This window comes from Tamandua tetradactyla, chromosome 7, assembly GCF_023851605.1.
Source record: "Tamandua tetradactyla isolate mTamTet1 chromosome 7, mTamTet1.pri, whole genome shotgun sequence".
NCBI lineage: Eukaryota > Metazoa > Chordata > Mammalia > Pilosa > Myrmecophagidae > Tamandua > Tamandua tetradactyla.
This window is the reverse complement of record NC_135333.1, coordinates 98,785,832-98,810,140: the sequence shown is the minus strand read 5'-3', so window position 1 is coordinate 98,810,140 and position 24,309 is coordinate 98,785,832. Positions and strand designations below refer to the sequence as shown.

General features: G+C 39.8%; 1 protein-coding gene across 5 annotated transcripts in view; it reads left to right on the top strand.

The window, feature by feature from the left end:
- The first annotated feature begins 664 nt into the window (after positions 1-664).
- Positions 665-24,309, top strand: part of KIF21A (kinesin family member 21A) — a 159,722-nt gene continuing 136,077 nt past the window's right edge. For all 5 annotated transcript variants that reach the window (XM_077170508.1, XM_077170506.1, XM_077170509.1 and 2 more), the window contains exon 1: positions 665-1,128. In XM_077170508.1, coding sequence (XP_077026623.1) covers positions 1,085-1,128 — 44 coding nt within the window. In that variant the 5' untranslated portion in view covers positions 665-1,084. The remainder of the gene's footprint in view (positions 1,129-24,309) is intronic.

Genomic DNA, 24,309 nt, shown 5'->3' with positions numbered 1-24,309 from the left:
TTTTTGAAGGCTGGCCAGACGGGAAAGAAAGTCACTTTAGGATTTACTACACAGCAGGTCTTGTTGGATATTCAGTTCTGGAAACACTTGGCAGTGCCAGGGTGCAGTTCATTTACCGGTGTACAAATGGTTTAACAGAAACGCATTGAGGAATTTCCGAGTAAATCATTTCCATATCCCACACCGCCTGGTAAATGGGCGATGACTGCAGAACAGCCCAGCTGCCAGCCCAGCGACAGTAGACAAACCGGGGAGCTAGTTTAGCATGAATGACTGACTCCTGGGAGGGAGGACGTTCAGTGGGGGTCTGGGGTTGGGGGGTCAAAGTCCAAGCTGGAGAGAGGACAATGAGGCTAAGGGTGGAAACAAAGCCGAATCAGAGCAGCAGCTGGCTGGTTCCTGGGGCTGCTTGGGAGAATTAAGCATTGATTTTAAAACGGACACAGGCACCAGGGCCAGCATTGGCTGCTTCATTCTTACAGGAGAGCCAGGAGGGCGCACGGGCTCCTCGCCCTCGGGCGTGGGCAGCCGCTGTCGGCATCCCTCCCCCCACTTGCCTCCCTGCCCAGCAGCGCCAGGCAGTGCCCAGCGGAGGGCAGGGCGGCGCGCAGCTTGGGGGAGGGCGAGGTGGGGCCTGGCTGTGCGGCCGCGGCTGACGCAGAGCGGGCAGAGGAGCCCTGAACGCCCCGGCGGGCGTGGAGTCCCCTCCGCCGCAGTTGTGAGGCCGCGTCCTCACCGGAGGGGGCAGGGCACTCTTACCGGGCCTCCGGGAGGCCGCCGGCGGCCTGCTAGTTCCTCCGCAGTCACGCTCGCCATTCAAGCTCGCCTCGTCTCCGCCCCAGATCTTGGTGGGTGAGCGGGGGAGAAGGGGCGGGTGCCCGCGAGCCGTGAATCACCTCCTCCTCCTCCTGCCTCAGCGCCGCCGCCACCTTTCCATTCAGTCGCCCAATATGGCTGGAGCGCGGCGGAGGTGAGCCGGCCGCCCCTGCAGTCCCAGCCTCCTGTGCTAGAGCGCCGCGGCTCCGGCAGCGCCTCAGCTCGACAGTGCCCAGGCCCAGGGGCCCGGCCGTCGCCCGCCGTCAGCATGTGGGGCACCCCGGACGAGAGCTCGGTGCGGGTGGCTGTCAGGTGAGGACGGACGCGGCGTTCGCGCGCGGGTTGCGGGCGCAGGGTGTGGGCTGGCAGTGGGCTGAGGGTGCGGCCACGACCTGCTGCGGGCCAGGGGCACTGGCTGCTAAGGTGGAGAGACCTAAGGAGCGGCCGGGTCGGGGGCCGGCGGCTATGGAAACTGCGGCAGCGGGCCTTGTGCGCACGGTCGACAGCTCCCTGCGGGACCCCGCCGCCCTCCAGCTGTCGGCGTCTGCAGGTGACCGGCGGCTGCGCGGCGCCAGGTCCCGGGGTGGGGGTGTCGGGACGTCGTAATTTCTCCCGGGGGAAAGCAGTCGCAGCTTCTACCCGCTGGGTCTCATACCCGAGCAACAATCGCCCCAGGTTTGGCCGCTTTGAGCAACCGCTGGTCCGGCTTTGCCTGGGGAGCTGCCTCTCTGCTGGGCTCTCTTTTTCTTTTTCTCTTTTTATAGAGTGTTGGTCATATGCGTACATGCACCTCCGGCCTTCCGAGCAGGAGACAAAGCATGAGACTGACAGCGCTTCTATCCGCAGGGCCTGCCATTTGCCTTGTTGGGTTCTAGACGTCTGTGCAAATGAAATGACTTAAGTATCAGGGTGAACTAGAGACGCACACGCGTGTGGGTATAGGAGATAGATCTGGTCTCTCAGATGTTGGCGTGGGGTTTATATTTAAGATAAACTTCATTGATAGCAAATATACAGAAGAAAGAACACTCGTTAGCAAATGGAAAGAAAGGGTAGATGGGTGGCTGGGTGAAAGAAACATCCTGAGGTTAAGCGGGTGGATACAATATAATAATAATGTTATATATGCCTGGGTATGAACTTTGAAATACTAGATACAAAGAAAATTGTTTTTTGGTCAATGACAGATACACAAGTATCGAATGTAATTTACACATTTTGATACATATGGAGAAGCAAAGCTCTGACAGTTGCTCCTGGAAAACTGCAACATCACCACACTGAAAATTTAATGAAGCATTCGTGGTAGAATAAGTGCGTTGCTTTCGTAGCTCTGGTAGTCCCTTGCTAGTTTACTTCTATTTATTTATACTTTCAGGATTATAAAAATAATTTGTCCTACAAAAAATTTGAAATTATTAAAAAAATCTTCCTCCTTTATAGTCTTTTGGAAAAATTATTTAAAAAATTCTATTATGGAAGCGTTTCTATGGGTATTATTATAATGACAAGTCTTGGTTAGGCCTAGAAATGACGTTTTATATATGTTGTGTTTTCAATCAACTTTAAGAATAAAATGAATTTGGAAGATTTTTTTTTCTTTCTCTCATTTTACAGATGAGGGAAATTACCACCCATAGAGGTGACATTTTTATGACTGTTTAGGATCATCTGTCATAACTTTTGAAGTTTTAATTTGGCATTCGTGCTTATTCTGAGGCTCCTTATCAGTGTTGCTGCTGCTTTTTAGGACTATTAATGCTTACTAATGACTGCATCAGGGCAGTGGTAGGGGAAGGTGAAAGACAGAAAACCCAATAAGGGGCAATTTTGTTACTCATTAGCAGACCTGGTCAGAGCAAATGAAGAAGGAACATAAAATATGAATGAAAACAGAGAATTTGCTATGGGAAAAGTCATTTTTACACTTTAAATATTTTTATCTGTGAATTTTCTAGTGTATTGATCAGTTTTTGATCATGCTACTAAATCTAATACTGCTTGCAATAGAAGGGAGCAGAGCCATTGATGAACCTAAAGTGATGGTAAATAAAAAACTTATATTTGGTTTTGGTATGCATGCTAGCAGTTTTAAAGTGAACGGTTATGTCTGGTTTTGGAGGGAAGGCCTTAGGAAAATTTTTATAGAACTTAGTAAGCCATGTTGTGCAGATCCAATTTGGTGAAACTGGGCATTTTTTCATGAAATACAGTGTTGTCCGAGGAGAGCTAATTTCTAAACCTACTATATAAGATAAAAATAGCTGATGTTCATATAGCACTTAAGTATTTATAAAGTGTTTGAACAAATACTGTTCATTTGCAAACAAATGTTTATTAGGCATATGTCCTTATCACTATTATCCCAATTTCTGATACCATCTGCCAGAATCAGTGTTGTGTGTTAAGATGTTTTATATCATGGAAAATCTAATTTAATCCTCACAACATTCTTGAAGTTAAATTCTGTTATTATTATGACCATTTTAACCAATGAGACATTGAAGGATTATGTAATCTGCCTACAGTTAAACTACAGTTAGCAAGTGGAAGAACCAGGGTTCCAACCTGGAAAGCTTGACTCTTCAGCCCACGTTTTTAACCATTAACACAGGAAAGAAGAATATGCTTCACAGAGATACAGCTTTAAGTCAATTAACTTTCCTCATTTTGTACTGGTTCAATTATAAGTGAATGGCCTTAACAAGTTGTTCATATCCTGAGATTGCTAGAAAAGTCAGAACTCAGAAAGAGGACCTGAATCTCAAATGTCTTAGAGAAAGATATTTAGAAGTCAACTAAATCCAACTTCCTCCATCCTACCCTCCAGTTTTCTATAGGCTGCAGCAGTAGAATAAATAAAGCAACACATAAACACAAAATCAACAGAGGATAAAAAATCAACAGAAGCATTTGACTTGCTTTTTCCCTTCTCTGAATAATGTAATAATAGGAAATGGAGTTGATTCTACTTGTAAATGCACAGGTGCTCTAGAAGTGCATGTGTTTTATTAGATGTAGAGATTTATCAGTATGTTAAAGCTGATGATTCTATTGTAGGTTCCTCTAAATAAAGGTGTGGGTCAAATAAAGCTTTGGGGAGAAGAAATTGAGCAGACAGTTTTTATTTAGGGAGAACAATTTTTATTCAATTTCCAAAAATTCCTTTTGGCAGGGTTTATCTGAGGTGTTCTACATCATTATGGTAGGTATGGATTTAGTCTACCCTAGTGCCCCTTTATCCAACCCCATGTAGTTATTGAGCATTTGAACTGTGACTAACCCCTCTGAGGAACTGAATTTTTAATTTTATTTAATTTTAACTAATTTAAATTTAAAAATTGGTCCTCAATTCAGCTACTGGAACACTTTAAATTTAAGTATTCTTGAAACAACTTGGTTATGTAAATCTACTTTTTCATCTGTACAGTTTATGATATCTCAATACTGACTAGAGTATTTCTGATGAAAATCTAGCATCCAAAATGAGATGTGTTGTAAGTCTAAAACATTCATTGGATTTTGAAGACTTAGTCTGAAAAAAAAAGAATGAGAATCTTTTCTTTGGATTCACTGATTTAAATAAATTATTAAAATTAATTTCTTCTGTTTCTCTTTCCCTTCATAAAATTTGGCTACTAAAAGTTTAAAAATTGCACATATGGTTTATGTTATGTTTCTATTGGATAGCACTGCTGTATAATTTAAAATCTGTGAGAAAGAAGTATAGAGTAAAACTATTCACAGCCACCTCATCATAGGCTAATCACATCAAGAAAATACCAAAATATCAGTGTCTGTTTTAGAGGAGTGATTTATATGTATGTGTATATGTTTAAGATATTTAACAGCAACTACCCCTCTCCCCCTTGGGATGCATAGGTGTAGAAAAGTACTGATTACTTTTGAATGGAGTTGAATGGATGGCTTAGATAGCTGTCATCAACAAAAATGCGCATTACAATATACTATATATTATATTCTTATTTATCTGAGTATGTGGTTGTGGACTATTCAGATAACTCCAAAGTATAACAGTGCAACATTTTGAATTCTAAGCTAAGACATGAGATGATGTCTTTACCCTTTCCTGTCACTGAAAGCTGACAACGAATTTCAAACTTTTTCCTTTTCAAGAATTAGCAACAGGAATTTTAGCTTGCAAAATGTGTAAAGTGCTGGATGAAAATGGAGATATAAAAGGGACCATTGTGTTTTCATGACATTGTTTGTATGTTGTTGTGAACTAGGATTTCTTTGCTTGACTTTGGCAGAGAACTCTAGATATCTTTGACAGTGAATTTGAATTAGAATGGAATATGGTCTAATTTGTGTTTCAATTTTACTGTATTTTCACCTTACTAAAACTCTTAAAAAGTGGCATTGTTCGTTAGGATTAAAGGTTGGATGTATAGTAAAGAAGCTCAGTTTCAGGGCTGTCTTGTGGCCTCTGTACTTTCTTATGCCCCATGTTTAGATGCCCACCTAAAGGTATTAAGTATTATAAAAACTTTGCGTGCACAGTTTATTATGTCTGTGATTTGTTTTAGTTGAACTCCTGGCACCATCTATATTGACAGGAAGGAACTATTAACATTTCAAACTTGACTTTCTCAATAATATGTTTGTTTTGGCTACTCATGTTACTAAAGAAGGAGCATTTGGGCTTTTGTGGTCTCCTTGTCCCATTCTGGTTATAATACAAATGTAGAATATTTAATCTATGTAAAAAGCCCTATGAGGTAGGGTGGACAGTTATTATTATTCCTAGTTTACAGAGGAAAAATTGAGTCCCAAAGAAGCAAGGTGACTTGTTCAAGGACTGAAACTGGAGTGCAAATTCAGGTTTCTATTTATTTCTATCACCTTGAACATACTTCAAAATGTTTTAAAAACATTTCACTTACTAATTTCAATGTAATAGGTGTCTTTCACACTGAACCATTAATATACATGTGAGGCAAATTATATGAAATGACTTAATTTTAGATAAGCAAGACCTTTTAGAAGCATTTATTTTATGAAAATTGGTGGATATCTAGTATTGGGTCATTTATTTTTCCTTCCTTCCTCTATGTAACAAATATTTATTAACTGCCTACTATATGGCAGATATTTTTCTACCAGTGGTGGTAGTAAATAACAAACATGACACATGGTTCCTGCTTTCATGGAACTTAGAACTAGCAATATGAGATTTGAGATTTTGAAATACACAAAATATGATGGAACTAACGCAAACTGTAATCTGTCACACAAAGTAGAAATGAAAAGCTATTGTTGTAGTTTTTATTTCACCCTTATTATTTTTTTTGTCAATAGTATTTTTCCTCAAGGACAATGATTAAAAAAAGTCTGTTTCTAAATATATTTCATATAGAAATTAAACTCCAAAACCTATGCATTAGGGACCTATCTATCTATCTATCTATCTATCTATCTATCTATCTATCTATCCACCTATCTATGTACACACACACGTATATATATGTATATCAGATCATACTTGATAAAACACATGCCCACTTGTATGTCTTTGTGTTTGGATCAGGAAGTAATGAAAATGAAAGAGAGGAGGCTAAAGAGCTAGCAGACAATGTTAGTTGAAAGTCAGTGCATTTATTCTTTTTATAAAATATGTTGATGCTTCTTCAGATACTGTTTATTAAGTTTATAAAGTATGGTAGATGTGTTTATTATTTGGAAGTTCAGATTTCATGTCTAATTATTACTACCCCTTGAGCTTTTACCATCTTACATGCTAATTGGTTAATATTTTGATGCATAATTATGGGGTAGTGAATGATGCACTAGAAATTCCAGTTTAGTGAAGCCACGAAAATAGGAATTATCTTGCCGTAATAACATAATTTGCCCAATCTTCCAATTCTCATCAATTTATCCTCAAGGAGGATGACTTGGAACATTCATTATTATGAATTTTTTTCCCAAGACCTGTTAAAACTCACCTGTATGACTATTTTATAAATGACTATTTTCCCTCAAAATTAGAGGTGAACAGACATCATCTGAGTTTCACATTAGGAAGAAAAATGTGTAAATGGAAATGTATGGACAAATAATAATAAAAAATATTTGTATACAGTGAGTGTATCATTAAAATAATTTTATTCAAAAACAAAACAAATTTATTACTGCTATTTTCGATGCTTCTCTCTGGGAAGCGAATTTATGAATTTTGTTTTTTAACTTGGTTTCCCAGTGGATTAACTATTTAATCTTCTTAGAGTGTTAAAATAGCTTGCTTGTGGCTCAGGCATAATTTGAAGGAAATGCCAATGAAGTGAAAGGGACAGTTTTCATGACACTCTACAAATATTATGAGATCTTTCTGAATGTTTAATAATTATATTTGAGAATTCCTTTGTGTTTTGCTGTTTGAAATTATTGAAAATTTATATACTGAACATAATTTTTAGTATCCTATATTTATTGAAAAATATATTTTAAACTTGAAGGAACCTGTAAGAAACTACTGGTCTAGGTTTCTGTAAGGTAGTTGAGACAATAGAGGCCCAGAGAAGAAAAGGGGATTGATAGTTTGAGGTCGCACGACTGGCATCACTAGTCTTCTGATGATTAATGCTGTAGATTTTCTAGGATTTCATGTTTTGTTTTCAGACATCCCAGCAATAGAATTATTAAAAACTAGTTTTAATCCCTTAAGGTCTCATTATAAAAGTTTAATTTGGCATTTTGATCAGTTCTCACCCTCCAACCCCATTTCAGTGCCCGTTACTTTGGCTTTAGGATTGCTTCAATTCTAGAAACTAAATTTTAATAAGCATCTCTTAGGGGCTGAAAGAGGGACATCAGTGATAGGAACATAGGTATATGTTTTGAGGTTCCTGGAATATTAAAATATGAAGAAATGCCAGAGTTGGTTTACAAAAAATGTGTAGACTTTTCAACATTTTCTTTTAACACATTAATGTTTTAACAACAACCACAAGAATAAAATGCTTGTATAATCTAGTTTGGAAGCAGTGTAAAACATCAAATTATGAGGTTTTGTTATGTTAGGTCTGAGATAGGTGGCTTTCCTGCCTCCCTTCCCCCTTTGGTTCTCAATATTTTTTTTTTTTTTCTGTTCTAACAGATTGGAGGATTATAGCAGATGCTGGTAATAATGGTAGCTTCACTAAAGTGTAGGTGGCTGGAGAGTCTGGGTGAGAGTGGGATGGGGTGGTGGGAGGTAGAAATTTAAGTGGTTTATAAAGATCCTCTTTTGATTATTATTTCAACTGATTAGTGATTCTAAAGCTTTTAAGTAATATCCTAGCCCTTCCTTATATTAGAAGCCCATTCTGGTCTGAAGGAAATAAAGAATGCAACCTGCTTTGACCTTAATTGAAGCCTGTGATCCCAAGAGTATCCTATACCCCTCTACACAAAGCCTTTCTAGATTACTCTCCATCAGGGAAATGTCTCCTTTTGGGGCTGTAGACCTTTCTGACATGATTCTTCTCTCTTTCCCTCTAAAAATTCCAATGGCAGAGACATATACAATATGATGGTTTTCACTGTCTGGCTTGAGATTTTCACAAAACTCAAAGAATATTTAGTGCTTTTCTAGATGGTGCTGATACACTGACAGAACACATGGAGGACATTGACATCATTGGATAGAAACAAGGAGATGCTTAAATGGCAGTCTGTAGTTTCTCACAGATAGGAGGAGAAGAGCTTGAATATCTGGATTGGAATGAAAGTTATTCAGGATTTAACCCCAGGATCAATCTACTTCCATGACACTCCTTCCACCTCCATCTACTTCTGTTAAGAGTGAGGAACCGAGAAAAATATTCAAACTTATTTGCCAAACTTTGGAAAACTCACCTAGGGGCTCAGTCAAGGACAGCTCAAGTTTTATTCCCCACTCTTCAGATCTCTACCTGGATAAGATTTTAGTTTTTGAAAGTGGATTTGACATTGTTCTCAACCTTGGGGAACTGTGCCTGTCAATTATGCACGATGACCTCACAGATCTTCGAATATGATGAAAGGATTGTATATTTTTTCAGAGTCTCTAGATATTCACTTTCCTTGAGATGTTTACAAAGTCACTTTGAAGTTGAAATAAGAAACTTTTTCTTTTGGCAGGCAGAAACAAGAGACATTGGGAAAGGTTAAGCTGTAGTTAATTATAATAAGGTAACACATAGGTATGTTTCTCCTCTCAGCTGTATTCCTTTTAATCTTATTTAGTTCTTTGGATCAAAATTCATTCATTTGTTATACTTATTGAATATCTACTGTAAATTCAGTCACATAAATGGGAGACATTAAAGTAATTAGAGGTGATGTGAAACGCTGGAAATATATCACAACCATTCTGTGGTTGGAAAACTATTCTGGTGAGAAAGCCACTGATAAACTCAGCCTTGGGTAGGTCATTGTTTCTCGGTTCTCTACCTACCTAAGTGGATTCAGGAAGGTATCAAAGAGACAATTATTTGAAAGCATTTGGAAAACTGTTTTTACACAAACATAAGACAGTAATATTATTAGAAATGATTTTGTTCATAATTGGGCATGTTGGTTTTATTCCAAACTAGCAATTAGATTAGTCATTCTCTGGAGTGCAACCTAAATAACTTCAGTTTGCAAAGTGCTTTAAAGGTGTTCGTTTCTGTTCTTTTGCTTTTTGAGTATCCATTATTTCTACCACTGTCAAGATTCAAAAATGTATATAAATACTTCCTAAGACTTTACCCTACCTATTCTCCCATTTTTCATTTTGTATTCAATATCTAAATTACATACCAGCCTATTCTGTTTTACCAAATTCCTCCTTTTTTAGGTGAATAGAATCCATCATTTCTATTCTTTACTTTTTCCAGTACTTCTCCTTACAGGGCTTAAATGGTGTGGTAGTTAGAGTCAGTTGTTAACTTGGCCAGGTGAAATTTCTGTTGCTGTGGACTTGAGCCAATAGCATGTGAACCTCATCTGTTGCTGATTACTCCTGCAGTCGACTAGGAGGCTTGCCTGCAGTGAATGACGTTTGAGTTAATTGGCTGGTGCTTAAATGAGAGAGCTCAACCTAGCACAGCCCAAACAGCTTGGCATGCCTTATCTCAGCACTCGCAGCTCAGTCCAGGCCTTTGGAGATGCAGAAAGAAATCACCCTGGGGAAAGTTGTTGGAACCCAGAGGCCTGGAGAGAAAGCCAGAAGAGATTACCCTGAGCCTTCCCACATAAGAAAGAACCTCAGTGGAAAGTTAGCTGCCTTTCCTCTGAAGAACTAACAAAATAAATCCCCTTTTATTAAAAGCCAATCCGTCTCTGGTGTGTTGCACTCTGGCAGCTAGCAAACTAGAACAAATGGATTATAGCCATGTACTTTGTGTGCTTAACAGTTTTGAGTTATACTTTCTACCAGTTGTTTAATCTAATATAAGAGGATGGTGACCAAACTGGATAATAAAAATGTGATTTTTCCGTCCAAATTAGCTTGCACCAGAATTCTGATACTCTGTTGTTGCTAAATACTTTTGCTTCCTTTCACCTCCCTTTGCAACAAGCTACTAAACCATGCTATGGATTAAAGAGTGCTTTAAGGGTGAACTGAGTAAAGGGACCAGAAGTAATAATTTATGACACGACATTTTTTAAATGAATTTACTTTTTCTATAAAAAATTTTTCTAAGACATTCTGCCGATTGGGCCCTGGCCTGCCATACTCATTGGCAGGACTATGTAAAGACCTAGCTGAAGGCTGTAAAGTGGAAGCACTTTGTTTAAAAGCTTGAAAGTTAGAAGCAGGAAGTAAAAGACTTTGCATGCCTAGCCTAATTATTTTGAAATCAGCTTTTAATTTTCTATAGAAGTTATTTTATTTAATCTTTTCCTATTATTAAAATAATATAGTCACATTAGAGAACATATTGGTAAAAGATAAAAACAGTCAACCATAACTTCAACCTATTATAATTATTCATGTTTTGGTATATATTTTTTCCGTCTATTTTCATATGTGTATGTATATTTTAAAAGTTCTTATACTCAGCAGGTGGCTGTACTTTTATGGTCAGATTTTTACCACTTTAGAATATAACAAGAATTTTTCCATGTCTTAATATTAAGGAATTATGTTTTGAGTAACATGCTTAATATTAGAAATCATCTGCTTTATTTTGATAATTCAGTTCAAAAGATCCTGGCAAGGGTGGTCCATGGTGGCTCAGCAGGCAGAGTTCTCACTTGCCATGCTAGAGACCTGGATTCGATTCCCAGTGCCTGTCCATGCAGAAAAAAATATATATCCTGACAAGCCTTTTTAAAAAATAAAGATATTGATTTCTTTTTTCTAAGGGTTTTTCCTGTCTCTTAAGATTCTTGGCAATGTTTCATTTCCACTGATGAGCACTGACTCCACATCTAACTATTGCCTGGAATTTTGGAGGGTGGAGCAATGTTTCTCACCCAGAATATGATTGTATGTTTTGGTACTGAGGATGCTTTTCAGAAAAAAGATTTAATGATATTTAATTTTAACGTTTCAGCTTTATCTGTATCAGGATATGTTAGAATAATACAAACATTTACCCAGCGCATTAGTCTTAAGACACTGATGGTAAAATCAAACTCAGGTATATAATCATGTCATGTTCCTTGAAATATCAGTGCATTTCTAAGTTCACAGACATTTTATGCAGACATTTTATTTGATTAACTTGTGGGTCATGCTTATTTGCATCTGTTCTGCCCTAAAATGGATGTTGGCAATTGCCGATTAAACAAGAGATTACAGAGTTCATGCCTGGTTTTTTGACCTTGCCATTTAAGGTTCCTTAATCCTAATGTGACATCTATGACATTTTAAAGTCTTGATTTAACTACTATATGTATATTTTAAAAATATGATGCTTTTGAATCTTAGTTTATTAGTTTGCCCTTAGATTGACAACAGATTACATCTGTTCATTATATTCTTACTTTTTCAACTGAGATATCTTCCTGTACCATATAGTCCATCCTAAGTGTCCAGTCAATGACCCACAATACAGTTGTGTATTCCTCACCACGATCAGTTTTAGACATTTGTCTCACCCTAGAAAAAAGAAATAAAAAGAAAAAAGATAAACCCCATACATTCTATACCCCTTACCCCTCCCTCTCACTGGCTACTAGTATTGCAATCTACCCAATTTTTTTTTACCCCTTATTGCCCAGCCTTATTTATTTTTTTATTTTGTCCTTATCTTTTACTCCTCTGTTCATGAAATGGATAAAGGAAGTATCAGCCACAAGGTTTCACAATCACATAGTCACACTGTAAAAGCTAAATGGGTATACAGTTGTCTTCAAGAATCAAGGGTACTGGAATACAATTCAACAGTTTCAGGTATTTCCTTCTAGCTACTCTAATACCTTAAAAACTAAAAAGGGATATCTATATAATACATAAGAATAAACCTCTAGAATAACCTTTGACTATTTGAAATCTTTTAGTCACTGAAGCTTTGTTTTGTCTCATTTCTCTGTTTCCCCTTGAGGTTAAGAAGGCTTTCTCAATCCCATGAAGCCAGGTCCCTGCTCATTCTTGGAGTCATGTCCCATGTTGTCAGGGAGATTTACACTCCTGGGAGTCAGGTCCCATATACTGGGAAGGGCAGTGAGTTCACTTGCTGAGTTGGCTTAGAGAGAAAGGCCACATATGAGCAATAAAAGAGGTTCTCTGGAGGTGACTCTGAGGCATAATTATAAGTAGGCTAAGCTTATCCTTTCCAGTAATAAATTTCATAGGGGTGAAAACCAAAATTGAAGGCTATTAAATTGGTTGTCTCCAATGCTTGCGAGAATATCAGGAATTTCCCCTGTGGGAAAGTTTAATATTTCCTTCTTTCTCCCTTGTCCCTCCAGGATACTTTACAAATACTTTTTTATTCTCTGCCCAAATTACTTTGAAATGTATTGGGCATCACACTAACCCATACATACCAAGAAGATCTCCTTGCTACTCAAGATTCCATGAAATTATGGTGTTTGAATAAAATGATGATACAAGTTAAATTAGATAGCGTGCTACCAAAAATGTAAATTTTGCACCAAGTAGACGTCTCTTCCTTTGGTCTCACAGAGAAGTTGAAGTTCTAAAATATAGACCCCATCATTCTTTACCCTGTATTCTGATTTACCTTAGTTCTACCCAGATCAGCTTCACTCATATTACTACTTGATGTCTGATCCATTTTTAACTTTTTAAACAGTTGCTGAATGGGTTAATGCTGACTTTTGTAGCTTTAGAGCTCTAGCTCTGCGTCTCAGGTGTGACGCAAATACCCAAAGTTCTAGGAAACAACCAAGTTATACACAAAGAGTGCAGCAGTATCTCAGAATTTAGAAATAAAAGTTTCAGAATAAATGTGACTGCTTACAATCTAGGACCCTTTATAATAGGTCTTAATCAGATAACTTATGCTCTCGATTTTAATTCTTTGAGTTTGTATATTATAGTTAGTCCATATGAATGAGACATGATAATATTTCTCTTTTTGTTTCTGACATTTCATTCAACATACTGTTCTCAAGGTTCGTTCACCTAGTTGCATGCCTCACAACTTCATTCCTTCTTGCAGCTGCTCAGTAATATGTAAATACCACATTTCCCCTTCTCCTCAGTCACTGTACCCTTAGGTCACCTCCTTCCATTGAAAATCACAAACACTGCTGTTGTAAACACCAGTGCTACAAATGTCCATTCCTGTCCCCACTCTCAGGTCTTTGAAGTATACACCTAGCAATGGGGTTGGCAGGATCATACGGCAACCCTATCCCCTAGCCTGTGGAGCTACCATGTTGCTCTTAGAGGGGCTGCAGATCTCAGCTTCCCTACCAGCAGTGACTAGGTACATCTCTTTCCCTACATTTTCTCCAGCACTTGTATCTCTCTGTTCATTTTAAACAGTTTTATTCACACATCTATAATCCAACCTATGTAAAAAATCAATAGTTCCTGGTGTAATCACATAGCCATGCTTTCACTACCACAGTCTATATGAAGACATTTCCTTTTCTTACACAAAAGGAAATTCTTACACTTACTGACATTTAATTTTGGCATAATGCCTTTGTTGCATTCAATGGAAGCATATTACAATGTTACTGTTAAGTATAGACCCTAGTTTGCATTGATTCAATTTTTTCTTGTGTACCATCCCATTTTCAACAACTTGCAATATTGACATTTGTTTGTTCTGCCTTGTACAAAAATATTTAATATATTTGTACATTTAATCATTATCATTGTCCATTCTAGGCATCACTAAGTTAAACCATCTCAATCTTTATACTCTATCTTTCCTTTTCATGTCATATGTACTCCCAGCCCTCCTCTCTCAACCATCCTCACACACAGCTTCATTCAGTGAACTTATGTTATTGTACTACCACCAGATAGTATAGTACTAACCATTTCGGGATCTTTACAATCATCCTGTTGAACATTCTGTACTCCTTCAGCACCAAATGCCCAATCTTGACTCTTTTTCTATCTCCTGGTAACCTGTGTTCTTAACTTTAATTCTCAAAGTTCATTTATTAATGTTATTCATATTAGTGAGCCCATATAGTTTTTGCCCTTTTGTTTCTGGCTGATTTCACTCAGCATAATGTTCTCAACATTTATCCACATTGTTACATACTTCATGACTATTCTGTCCTTATAGCTGTGTAATATTCCATTGTGTATATATACCACAGCTGCTTTAGCCACTCATCCGGTGATGGACATTTGGGCGGTTTCCATTGCACCTCTTGGCGATGAGGTCCAAATGTCTGTTTGTGTCCTTACTTTCAGTTCCTCTGAATATATACCTAGTAATGGGATTGATGGATCTATATGGCAGTTCTATACTTAGCTTCCTGAGGAACCGCCAAACTGCCTTCCAAAGTGGTTGTATCATTTTACATCCCACCAACAATGGATAAGTGTGCCACTTTCTCCACATCCTCTCCAGCACTTGTCATTTTTTGGTTTTTTTGATAGTGGCCATTCTAGTGGGCATGAAAGGATATCTCACTGTGGTTTTGATTTGTATTTCCTTAATAGCCAGTGAAGTTGAGTATCCTTTCATGTGCCTTTTAGCCATTTGTATTTCCCGTTCTGAAAAATGTCTGTTCATATCTCTTCTAGTTTGCTAGCTGCCAGAATGCAATATACCAGAAAAGGAATGGCTTTTTAAAAGGGGAATTTAATAAGTTGCGGGTTTATAGTTCTGAGGCCAAGAAAATGTCCCAATTAAAGCAAGTCTATAAAAATGTCCAAATTAAGGTACCAGTAAAAGGTTGCCTTCACTCAAGAAAGGCTGATGAAGTTCAGGGTTTCCCTCTCAACTGAAAGGCATATGGCAAATATGGCGATGTTTACTAGCTTTCTCTCCAGTCCTCTTGCTTCATGAAGCTCATCCAGGGACAGATTCCTTTGTCATCTTCAAAGGTCTTTGGCTGTGTAGACTCTCATGGTTCTCTAAAGAGGGACTCTTCCTCTTTTAAGGGATTTCTGTAAACTAATCAAGACCCACCTGGAATAGGTGGAGTCAAATCTCCCTCTATTCAAAAGTTAATATCCACAATTGGGTGAGCCACATCTCCATGGAGATAATCTAATCAAATTTCCAATGTACAGTACTGAATAAGGTTTAAAAGCAATGGTAGCTCCCACAAGACTGGATTAGGATTTAAGCATGGCTTTTCTAGGGTACATAAGTCCTTTGAAACCACCACAATGTCTTTTGCCCATTTTTAATTGGGCGGCCTTTTTGTTGTTGAGTTGAAGAATCTCTTTATATATTGTAGGTACAAAACCTTTATCTGATATGTGGTTTCCAAAAATTGTCTGCTATTGCATAGGCTGCCTTTTTGCATTCTTGACAAGCTCTTTGTTGCACAAAAGTATTTAATTTCGAGGAGCTCCCATTTGTCTATTTCTTTTTTCAATACTCGTGCTTTGGATATAAGGGTTAAGAAACCATACCCTATTATAAGATTTATAAGATATTTTCCTACATTTTCTAAAGTTTTATGGTCTTAGCTCTAATATTTAGGTCTGTGATCCATTTTTTTTTTTTTTTAGTTCATGCAAAAATTTATTTAAAACTGTAGAGTTAATTGGTGGGATACATGACTCTGTACAATCCCTTTCAATGATGTTTGAAAGGTTTAGGAGGCGAAAGGGTGAGAAAGAAGAAAGGTAGACCAGGAAATTTAAAGTGGGGGGATTATTTCTGTGCTCCCAGGCAGAACTCACCGAACCCAAGATGGAGGGAGGTGAGTGCGCGTGTGGGCTTTGGCGCCGGCCGCTTTTAAGGATGGAGGTCAGGTGACGTCTGGAAGGGGCAGTTCATTAGTTCCGGAAGTCAGGTTGGGAGGGGTGACAGCCTCCGCAGCTCCAGTTGCAGTGCCCTTCCCTGTTCCCCCGACCTAACATTCCAGCCTTTTTTGTGATAATAGGGCACCGAGATCTTTCTGGCTACTTCCTGCTGTAATAGGGCGGCATGGGGTTATGGCCGGAACCGTCATGGCCAGGGGAGTGGGGAGGCTGGCTGTAGGAATCTGGTGAGGAAGGCAGGTGATGATAATGATGCAGGAGCATTTGGTTGACTGCTACCCAGGATAGTTTCTTCATGCATCCCTGAAGGAAGTTGAGGAGGCAGGGAGCTAGGAGGAAAAAGAGACAGATTAGGATAGCTGGTCCTAGTAGTGGGAGGAGCCATGTCACCAGAGGAGAAGAAAACCAGCTTAAGGCAGAGTTGGTTCCTTGTTTTCTGTGGTAGAGATCGTCTCTTAGTTTGTTTAGGGTTTGAATATTTTGTTCCACCAGACCCGACTCGTTGACGTAATAGCAGCATTCCTCTTGGAGGAATATACACACTCCTCCTTTTCCGGATGTCAGCAGGTCTAAGGCCCGTTGATTTTGAAGAGTTACCTGGGCTAGTGAGGTGAGTTGGTGTTGTAGAGAGAAGAGGGATTCTGATATTGATTCCAGGGCTACCTGTAGTCGAGTTTCGAAGTTTTGAGAGGTTAAAATATTGTGTCCCAGCGCCTCTCCTGCTGTGGCTGAGGCTGTGACCAAAGCAGTTAGGCTGATGTCTACTAGGATAGGAAGAAAGGCAGCCCTTTTTTGAGCGAGGAGAGGACAGTAGCCAAGTTAGTTTGGACTCCCCATAGAGGGTCAGTTGAGGAACAATAGTTACCAGGACGCATGGTGTTCTAGTTTGCTAGCTGCCGGAATGCAACACACCAGAGACGGATTGGCTTTTAATAAAAGGGGATTTATTTTGTTGGTTCTTCAGAGGAAAGGCAGCTAACTTTCCACTGAGGTTCTTTCTTACGTGGAAGGCACAGGATGGTCTCTGCTGGTCTTCTCTCCAGGCCCCTGGGTTCCAACAACTTTCCCCGGGGTGATTTCTTTCTCCATCTCCAAGGGCCTGGGCTGAGCTGCAAGTGCTGAGATGAGGAATGCCAAGCTGCTAGGCTGTGCTATGTTGCGATCTCTCATTTAAGCACCAGCTAATTAAGTCAAACGTCACTCATTGCAGCAGACACGCCTCCTAGCCGACTGCAGATGTAATTGGCAACAGATGAGGTTCACGTACCGTTGGCCTATGTCCGCAGCAACAAGATTAGGTATGCTCACCTGGCCAAGTTGACAACTGAATCTAACTAACACACATGGTCCTGGGGCAGTGGAGTTAAGGTACTTGGTAAGAGTTCCATTACCCCAGAAATATTGTCCGTTGGGGGCATGGGTGGTGTTGTGGATAGTGACGTTAGTCTGGCACTTGCTATGAAGTTTTGTTTGAGGGCTTTTTATCCAGTGTAGTGAGGCTCCTAATTTGGCAAGAAGATCTAGCCCCATTAGTGGGCTGGAGCAAGAAGGCATTACTAAGAAAGAATGTATAATGGGGTACCCTTCTATTAAACACGTAAGCGGTCTAGTAGTTAAGGGGTGTGAAGGATGGCCGTCTAGGCCCATAACTGTGACCTGGGAAGGAAGGAGTTAACCTGAGTAAGGGGGGAGGACAGAAAAGGTAGCCCCTATGTCCACTAAAAAGGAGGTGGGCTTACCCGCTACCTTGATTGTTACCCTGGGCTCGACGAGGGTGATTGGGGTTGCTGAGGCCGGGGGTTGTCAGTCGTCGGTGGCCAGGCCCAGCACTGCCAGTAGTGGGTTAGGGGTTGGAAGGACGGCCCCTCCTGTGGCGCCGAGGCGAGTCACTTTTCCAATGTCCCTTTGTACCACAGAGAGGGCATGGTCCCTGGGCAGTTGAGGATTGGGGCACTGGCGGGACCAGTGTCCTTCAAGGCCACATTTGAAGCACTTTCCTGGTGGTGGATTAGTCGTAGCTGGCTTCTTCTCCGTTGAAGTGAGCCACAGAGCCGCAAGCAGGGATTGGGTTTGTAAATTCGCCTTTCGGCGGTCCCGGGATTCCTTTTCTGCCCTCTCCAGTTCATCACAAGCATTAAACGTTTTAAAGGCCGTGTTTACCAGGTCACGGATAGGGACCTGAGGACTGTCCTTAATTTTTCTGAGTTTACGCCTTATATCTGGAGCCGATTGGGATATAAAGTGTGTGGCTAAAACAGTTTTACCGCCTCCGAGTTGGGGTCTAGGCAGGTATATTGGGAGAGGGCTACTGTGAGCCAGTATAGAAAAGCGGCCCGGTTTTCATCAGGACCCTGGGTAATTTCCCTTAGCTTATGGAGGTTTACTACTTTATGTGAAGGTTTCTACATGCCGGCTATGAGGCAGGTAAGCATTTTGTCCCGTCTAGTCTGCCCGTTCCTCCCCGCTGGAGTGTCAACCTGATATTCCCACCGTGGCTCCTGGTCTGGCACAGCCTCGGCCCCTACCGGCATGGTGTGGTCGGTTATATGCACCTGGTTAGCATGAGCCCTGGCTGCACTGAAAATGCGGTCCATTTCGTCTGTAGTGAGGGAAGAAGAGCAGATTACATGAATGTCATGCCAAGTGAGGTCGTAAGCATTAGCTAGATACTGGAACTCTTTAGTATAGGTAGTTGGGTCGTTGGAGAAGGAGGAAGAGAAAGGCAGGATGGTGGCAGGAGTGCCGCGGGTGCGGAAGGGGAGAGAGGAGGGCAAGATGGTGGCTGGGATGTCGCCAGAACAGAAGGAGGAAGAGAAGGAGAAGATGGTGACTGAGATGTTGCTGAAGCAGAAGTGGGGAGGGAAAGACAAGATGGCGGCTGGAGCGCTGCTGGAGGGAGGGGAGGGTAGAGCGAGGGAGAGGAGGATACAAAGGGAGGGGCGGGAGTGCAGAAGGAAAAAAGCCTGGACATAAGGAATTTCGGCCCATTTGTCATTCCTGTGGCAAAAGTTGCGGAGGTTCATAAGGATATTAAAATCGAAAGTCACATCCTCAGGCCCATGAGAGAGGACCTATTGCCCATACTGACGGTCTCAAAGGAGAAAGGACTGGCCCAGGGGGTGTCGGCATCCCAACGCCCTGAGAGAGTTCTTGGAGCTCTTACGAGCGGGGGATTCGTCTCCCCAGGGGACGTCTCACCCTGGTTTGAGGCCCTTTCAGGTCCTGGACCTGAATTTGGGAGGGAAACGAGAAGCGGGGCATCCCCACAGCTTTTTGAGTCCCAGGAAAGGGAGTGAGGCTTGCTGGCGTCCCCGTTCACCTCAGCCCTCGGAAGAGAACCTGACGTGAATTCACGATTTTCAGAGAGTAATAAACGGACAGGCTCTCTTGGAATGGTGAGACCCGGCAGCAGGGCTAGGAGGGAGGGGACTTACCCAATCTGTGGTGGATGTAGTGGTCAGCCAAGAGATTCGCTGTCACTGGCCATGTGGAGGAAGGAGGAGAGAGGAAGCCGGGGTGCCTCTGGCCAGGCGGGCGGCACCCGTGCTCCTCTCCCGGGTTTCTGGCACCAGATGAAAGGTTTAGGAGGCGAAAGGGTGAGAAAGAAGAAAGGTAGACCAGGAAATTTAAAGTGGGGACGGGGGGATATTTCTGCGCTCCCGGGCAGAACTCACCAAACCCAAGATGGAGGGAGGTGAGTGTGCCTATGATCCATTTTTGAGTCAATTTTTGGGTGTAAGATATGGATCTTCTTTCATTCTTTTTCGTATGGGTATCTAGTTCTCCAAACACGATTTATTGAAGAGGCTGCTCTATGCCAGGTGAGTTGGTTTGACTGCCTTATCAAAGAGCAATTGTCCATAGATGAGAGGGTCTATTTATGAACACTTAATTCAATTCTATTCGTCAGTGTATCTGTCTTTATGCCTGTACCTTTGCCTTCTGTTGGTATGTACATTAATGGAATTACATTATTTTCCTTTTTATCTTTAAGAAAATAAGGGATACTTATTGATTTCTGGCTGCTTGTCTGGGTTCGTGAGCTGACTGATATGTTAATTCCTAAGCCGTTTAAATATATTGCTTGGTATATCATTAACTGAGCATACCTGTACTTATACCAACAATGTTTTTCCTAAGACCCCGAAAGTGATCAGAAGCATATTACATATATGTAATACCACATATATTTTATATATAACCTGTAAGAGAAAGTCTCACTATTTCCATGTGACAAATTATTTGAAGTAATTTTTTTTTTGTATGCTGTATGGTAGGTTCAGATTTCATTATTTTTCCATGTGACTATCCTGTTATTGCAGCACCATTTGTTGAATTTTTGTTTGTTTGTTTGTTTTTGGGAAGTACATGGCCCAGGTATTGAACCCGGGTCTCCCACATGGCAGGTGAGAAATTCTGCCACTAAACTACCCTTGCACACCCTTGAAGTAATTTTTAAAGCTTATTGAGGTGACAGAATTTCTTTGCTAATTTATAAAAGACATTTGATAAACTGTGCCCTTCTTTGTAGTTCATAACACAAGTTATTTTGCATGTTTTTTACTCATGTTAACATATTAAAAAAGAAAAATTCAATACACAGGCATATCTGTGGCTCTGTTAATTTTGTAGGACCTAACTCAATGGGACCTTTCCTGTTTACAGAGTGTAAGCTGCTGAAATCTTTCACTAGATGATTAGGTTTGTTTGCATTGAAAAACAAATTTCTGAGGGATAAATCAAAGTCTGAAACTTAAATGATTCTGAAAACAAGCTTCAGTTTTTAAAGCAAACCTTCACAAGTTAATTTCTGTGAAATGAAACACTGTGGTGACAGATGAACCTAGAAAATATGTGATAAAAAGTTGTGGTCTATTGGAGATGACTAAGAGAACCTTATTTGATTTCTTTGACAAGCAAGAGGCTCTGCTAAATAACAGCTATTAAATAATGAATAAATGTGGTAGAAATAGAATAATATAACTGAAGATGACTATCCTCCAAAATCATCAATTATATTCCCTAACTTTGTATCACAAAACAGATGCTTTGAATCGATTTGAGCTGTTTTTTATACGTTCTGATAAGATCTATATTCTCTATTTACCTGAAAAACAGATGTGACAACAGGAATTTGCTTCCAAATGCTCTCATCCTTGTTCCTTTTTTTGACTGTTATACATGTATAATTTCACATTATTTAATTTTCCTTTCATGATAGAATCTTTTTTTAATTAATAAAACCAATCAACATACAACATGAACATTCTTAATGTATGAACATCCCATACTTTGTGTGCAATCAGTGGCTCACAATATAATCACATAGTTGTATATTTATCACATGATCATTTCTCAGAACATTTACATCACTCTGGAAAAATAAATAAAAAGGGAAAAGAAAAAACTCATACATACCATGCCCCTTACCCCTCCCTCTCATTGACCACTAGTATAAACCTCTACCCAGTTTATTTTAACATTTGTCCCCCCATTATTTATTTATTTTTAATCCATATTTTTTACTCATCTGTCCATACCATAGATAAGGAGCATCTACCCAATTCATTTTAACATTTGTCCCCCCCATTATTTATTTATTTTTAATCTATATTTTTTACTCATCTGTCCATACCATAGATAAGGAGCATCAGACACAGGTTTTCACAATTACACACTTTGTGAAAGTTATATCATCACACAATCATCTTAAAGAAACATGGCTACTGGAACACAGTTCTACAGTTTCAGGCACTTCACTCTAGCCTCTCTAATACACCTTAAACTGGAAAGGGGTTATCTGTATAATGCGTGAGAATAACCTCCAGGATAACCTCTAGACTCTATTTGAAATCTCTCAGCCACTGATACTTTATTTTGCCTCATTTCTCTCTTCCTGCTTTCAGTTGAGAAGGTTTTCTCAGTCTCTTAATGTTGAGTCCCAGCTCATTCTAGGATTTCTGTCCCACGTTACCAGGGAGGTTTACACCCCTGGGAGTCATGTCCCACATAGAGAGGGGGAGGGCAGTGAGTATGCTTGCCATGTTACCTGAGAGATAGGCCACATCTGAGCAACAAAAGAGGTTCTCTGGGGGTGACTAATTTTAATTAGGCTTAGCCTATCCTTTGCGGGGATAAGTTTCATATGAACAAACCCCAAGATTGAGGGCTCAGCCTATTGATTTTGTTGTCCTCACTGCTTGCAAGAATATCGGGCCTTCTACAAATGGGGAAGTTGAATTTTCTCTCTTTCTCACCATTTCCCCAAGGGGATTTTGCAAATACTTTTTTATTCATTGTTCAAATCACTCTGGGCAAACCTACAACATGCCCTACTCAAGATTCCATGTACTCATGGTGTTCTGTTATATTAGGAAATGCACTAGTCAAAATATAAATTTTGTACCAAATAAACATTTTTTGCTTTAATCTCACACGTAAGTTAAAGTTTTAAACTGTGAATTACCATCTATTTTCAACACCCTTCGATGTTAACATTCCTTTGTTCTTCCTCATGCAAAGACCTTTTAAAATTTGTACATTTAGTCACTATCATTGTACACTCTAGGCATTACTAGATTATACCATCTCAGTTTTTTTCATGATAGACTCTTTTAAAATGAACTTCATTGGTGCAAGTAATGCTATTGGACTTTGAATTCAGATCCCTTCTATTCCACTGAGTCATTTCTAGGTAGTAGCAGTATAAAATTAACCCAGTGGAAAAATAATGTGATACCTCTTATTACTCAGGTCCAACTAGAGTAAAGTGGATGATACTGTTGCTGAGTTCCTTACATACACGTTGTAAAGTGTGACTAGTAAAAATGTAAAAAGAAAGCTGTTACATCAAGCTTTTTGTAATTAAATCAGAAGTTCCTTAAACAATATATTCTGATCTCTAAAGTGGAGAAATAGAAATGAATTTGTGAAGATAATAAATAGCTCCCATCCCTGATTATTCCAGTTTAGTTCAGTTCACGTCACTTCAGTGTATTTCAGTTTAGTTCAGTTCAATTGAATAGTTATTGAGCCCCACCCACTAAGATCAAATGCAATCAGTACACTTTCCTAGGCCCTGGGAGATGCAAAGTGAATCAGCTATGGCTTTTGCCCTCAAGAAATCACAGATGCAAGGTGAATCAGCTGTGGATTTTGTCCCTGAGGAACTCACGGTGTAGTTTCTTGTATGTCTACATAAGATCTCATGACTTGCCCATGAAACATACCGAAATGAAGTATGAATACGTTATATGTAATATTGGAGTTGTCTACCTCTACAACCATTGTGATCACCTTAACTTACTTTCTAAGAAGGAAAAATGACTCTTTATTTTCCAAAATAATAATGTAAACTCTTCTTAATGTTTAAAGTCCCATGACATCTAATTTTTCCACTCTCCTAATCTCTAACATAGCTCCATTCATTTATTTACTCTCCCTTCTTTCTCCTCTATTATCCTCTCTAATGCTTTCCTAATCTCCATGCTCATTCCATTTCTTTTAATCCTTCTGTGTGGATTCCATCCTGTTTTCTGTCAGCGTATTGGGAAGATTTATTGACAACTGCTTACTGACGCACACACGAGAGTGTGAGTGCATACATACACACATACGTGTGTACTCTCACACACATTTACATATTCTTCTTCCACACAGTTAATGGCTAGTTCGTTTAGAGTGGCCAGTTTGGATCTGAGTGAGGCAGGAAACTACTGTGGAAGGTTACCTAAATATGTTCCATTTCTAGGAATATTTTGGATAAATTTTAAAACTCCTTTTTAAACTGCATATCTTCTTATTTACCCATTTCGTCAATCCCAGTTTCCTTTGGGTACCAGGTCTGTTTTTACTTAGTGGGCAACTAATCTGTTTTATCATTCAAAGAACCAAAATACTTTGAACATTTAATATTGGTTGGGTCCTGCTATTATTATATCTTGCATGGACTTCTGGATGTCCTTGACAGCTCAATTTGCTGTGATCCAATCTTATTTCCATTAGCTGTACCTTCCAGAGAAGCCAGCTTTTATCTTAAGAAAGCAGGAGAAACCTGATTTTCCAAAAAGAGAATGGACTTTAACATCAGGACACTTATTCTAATCTGGTTCTCTCCTAGTTTTTGAAAATTGTTTAAT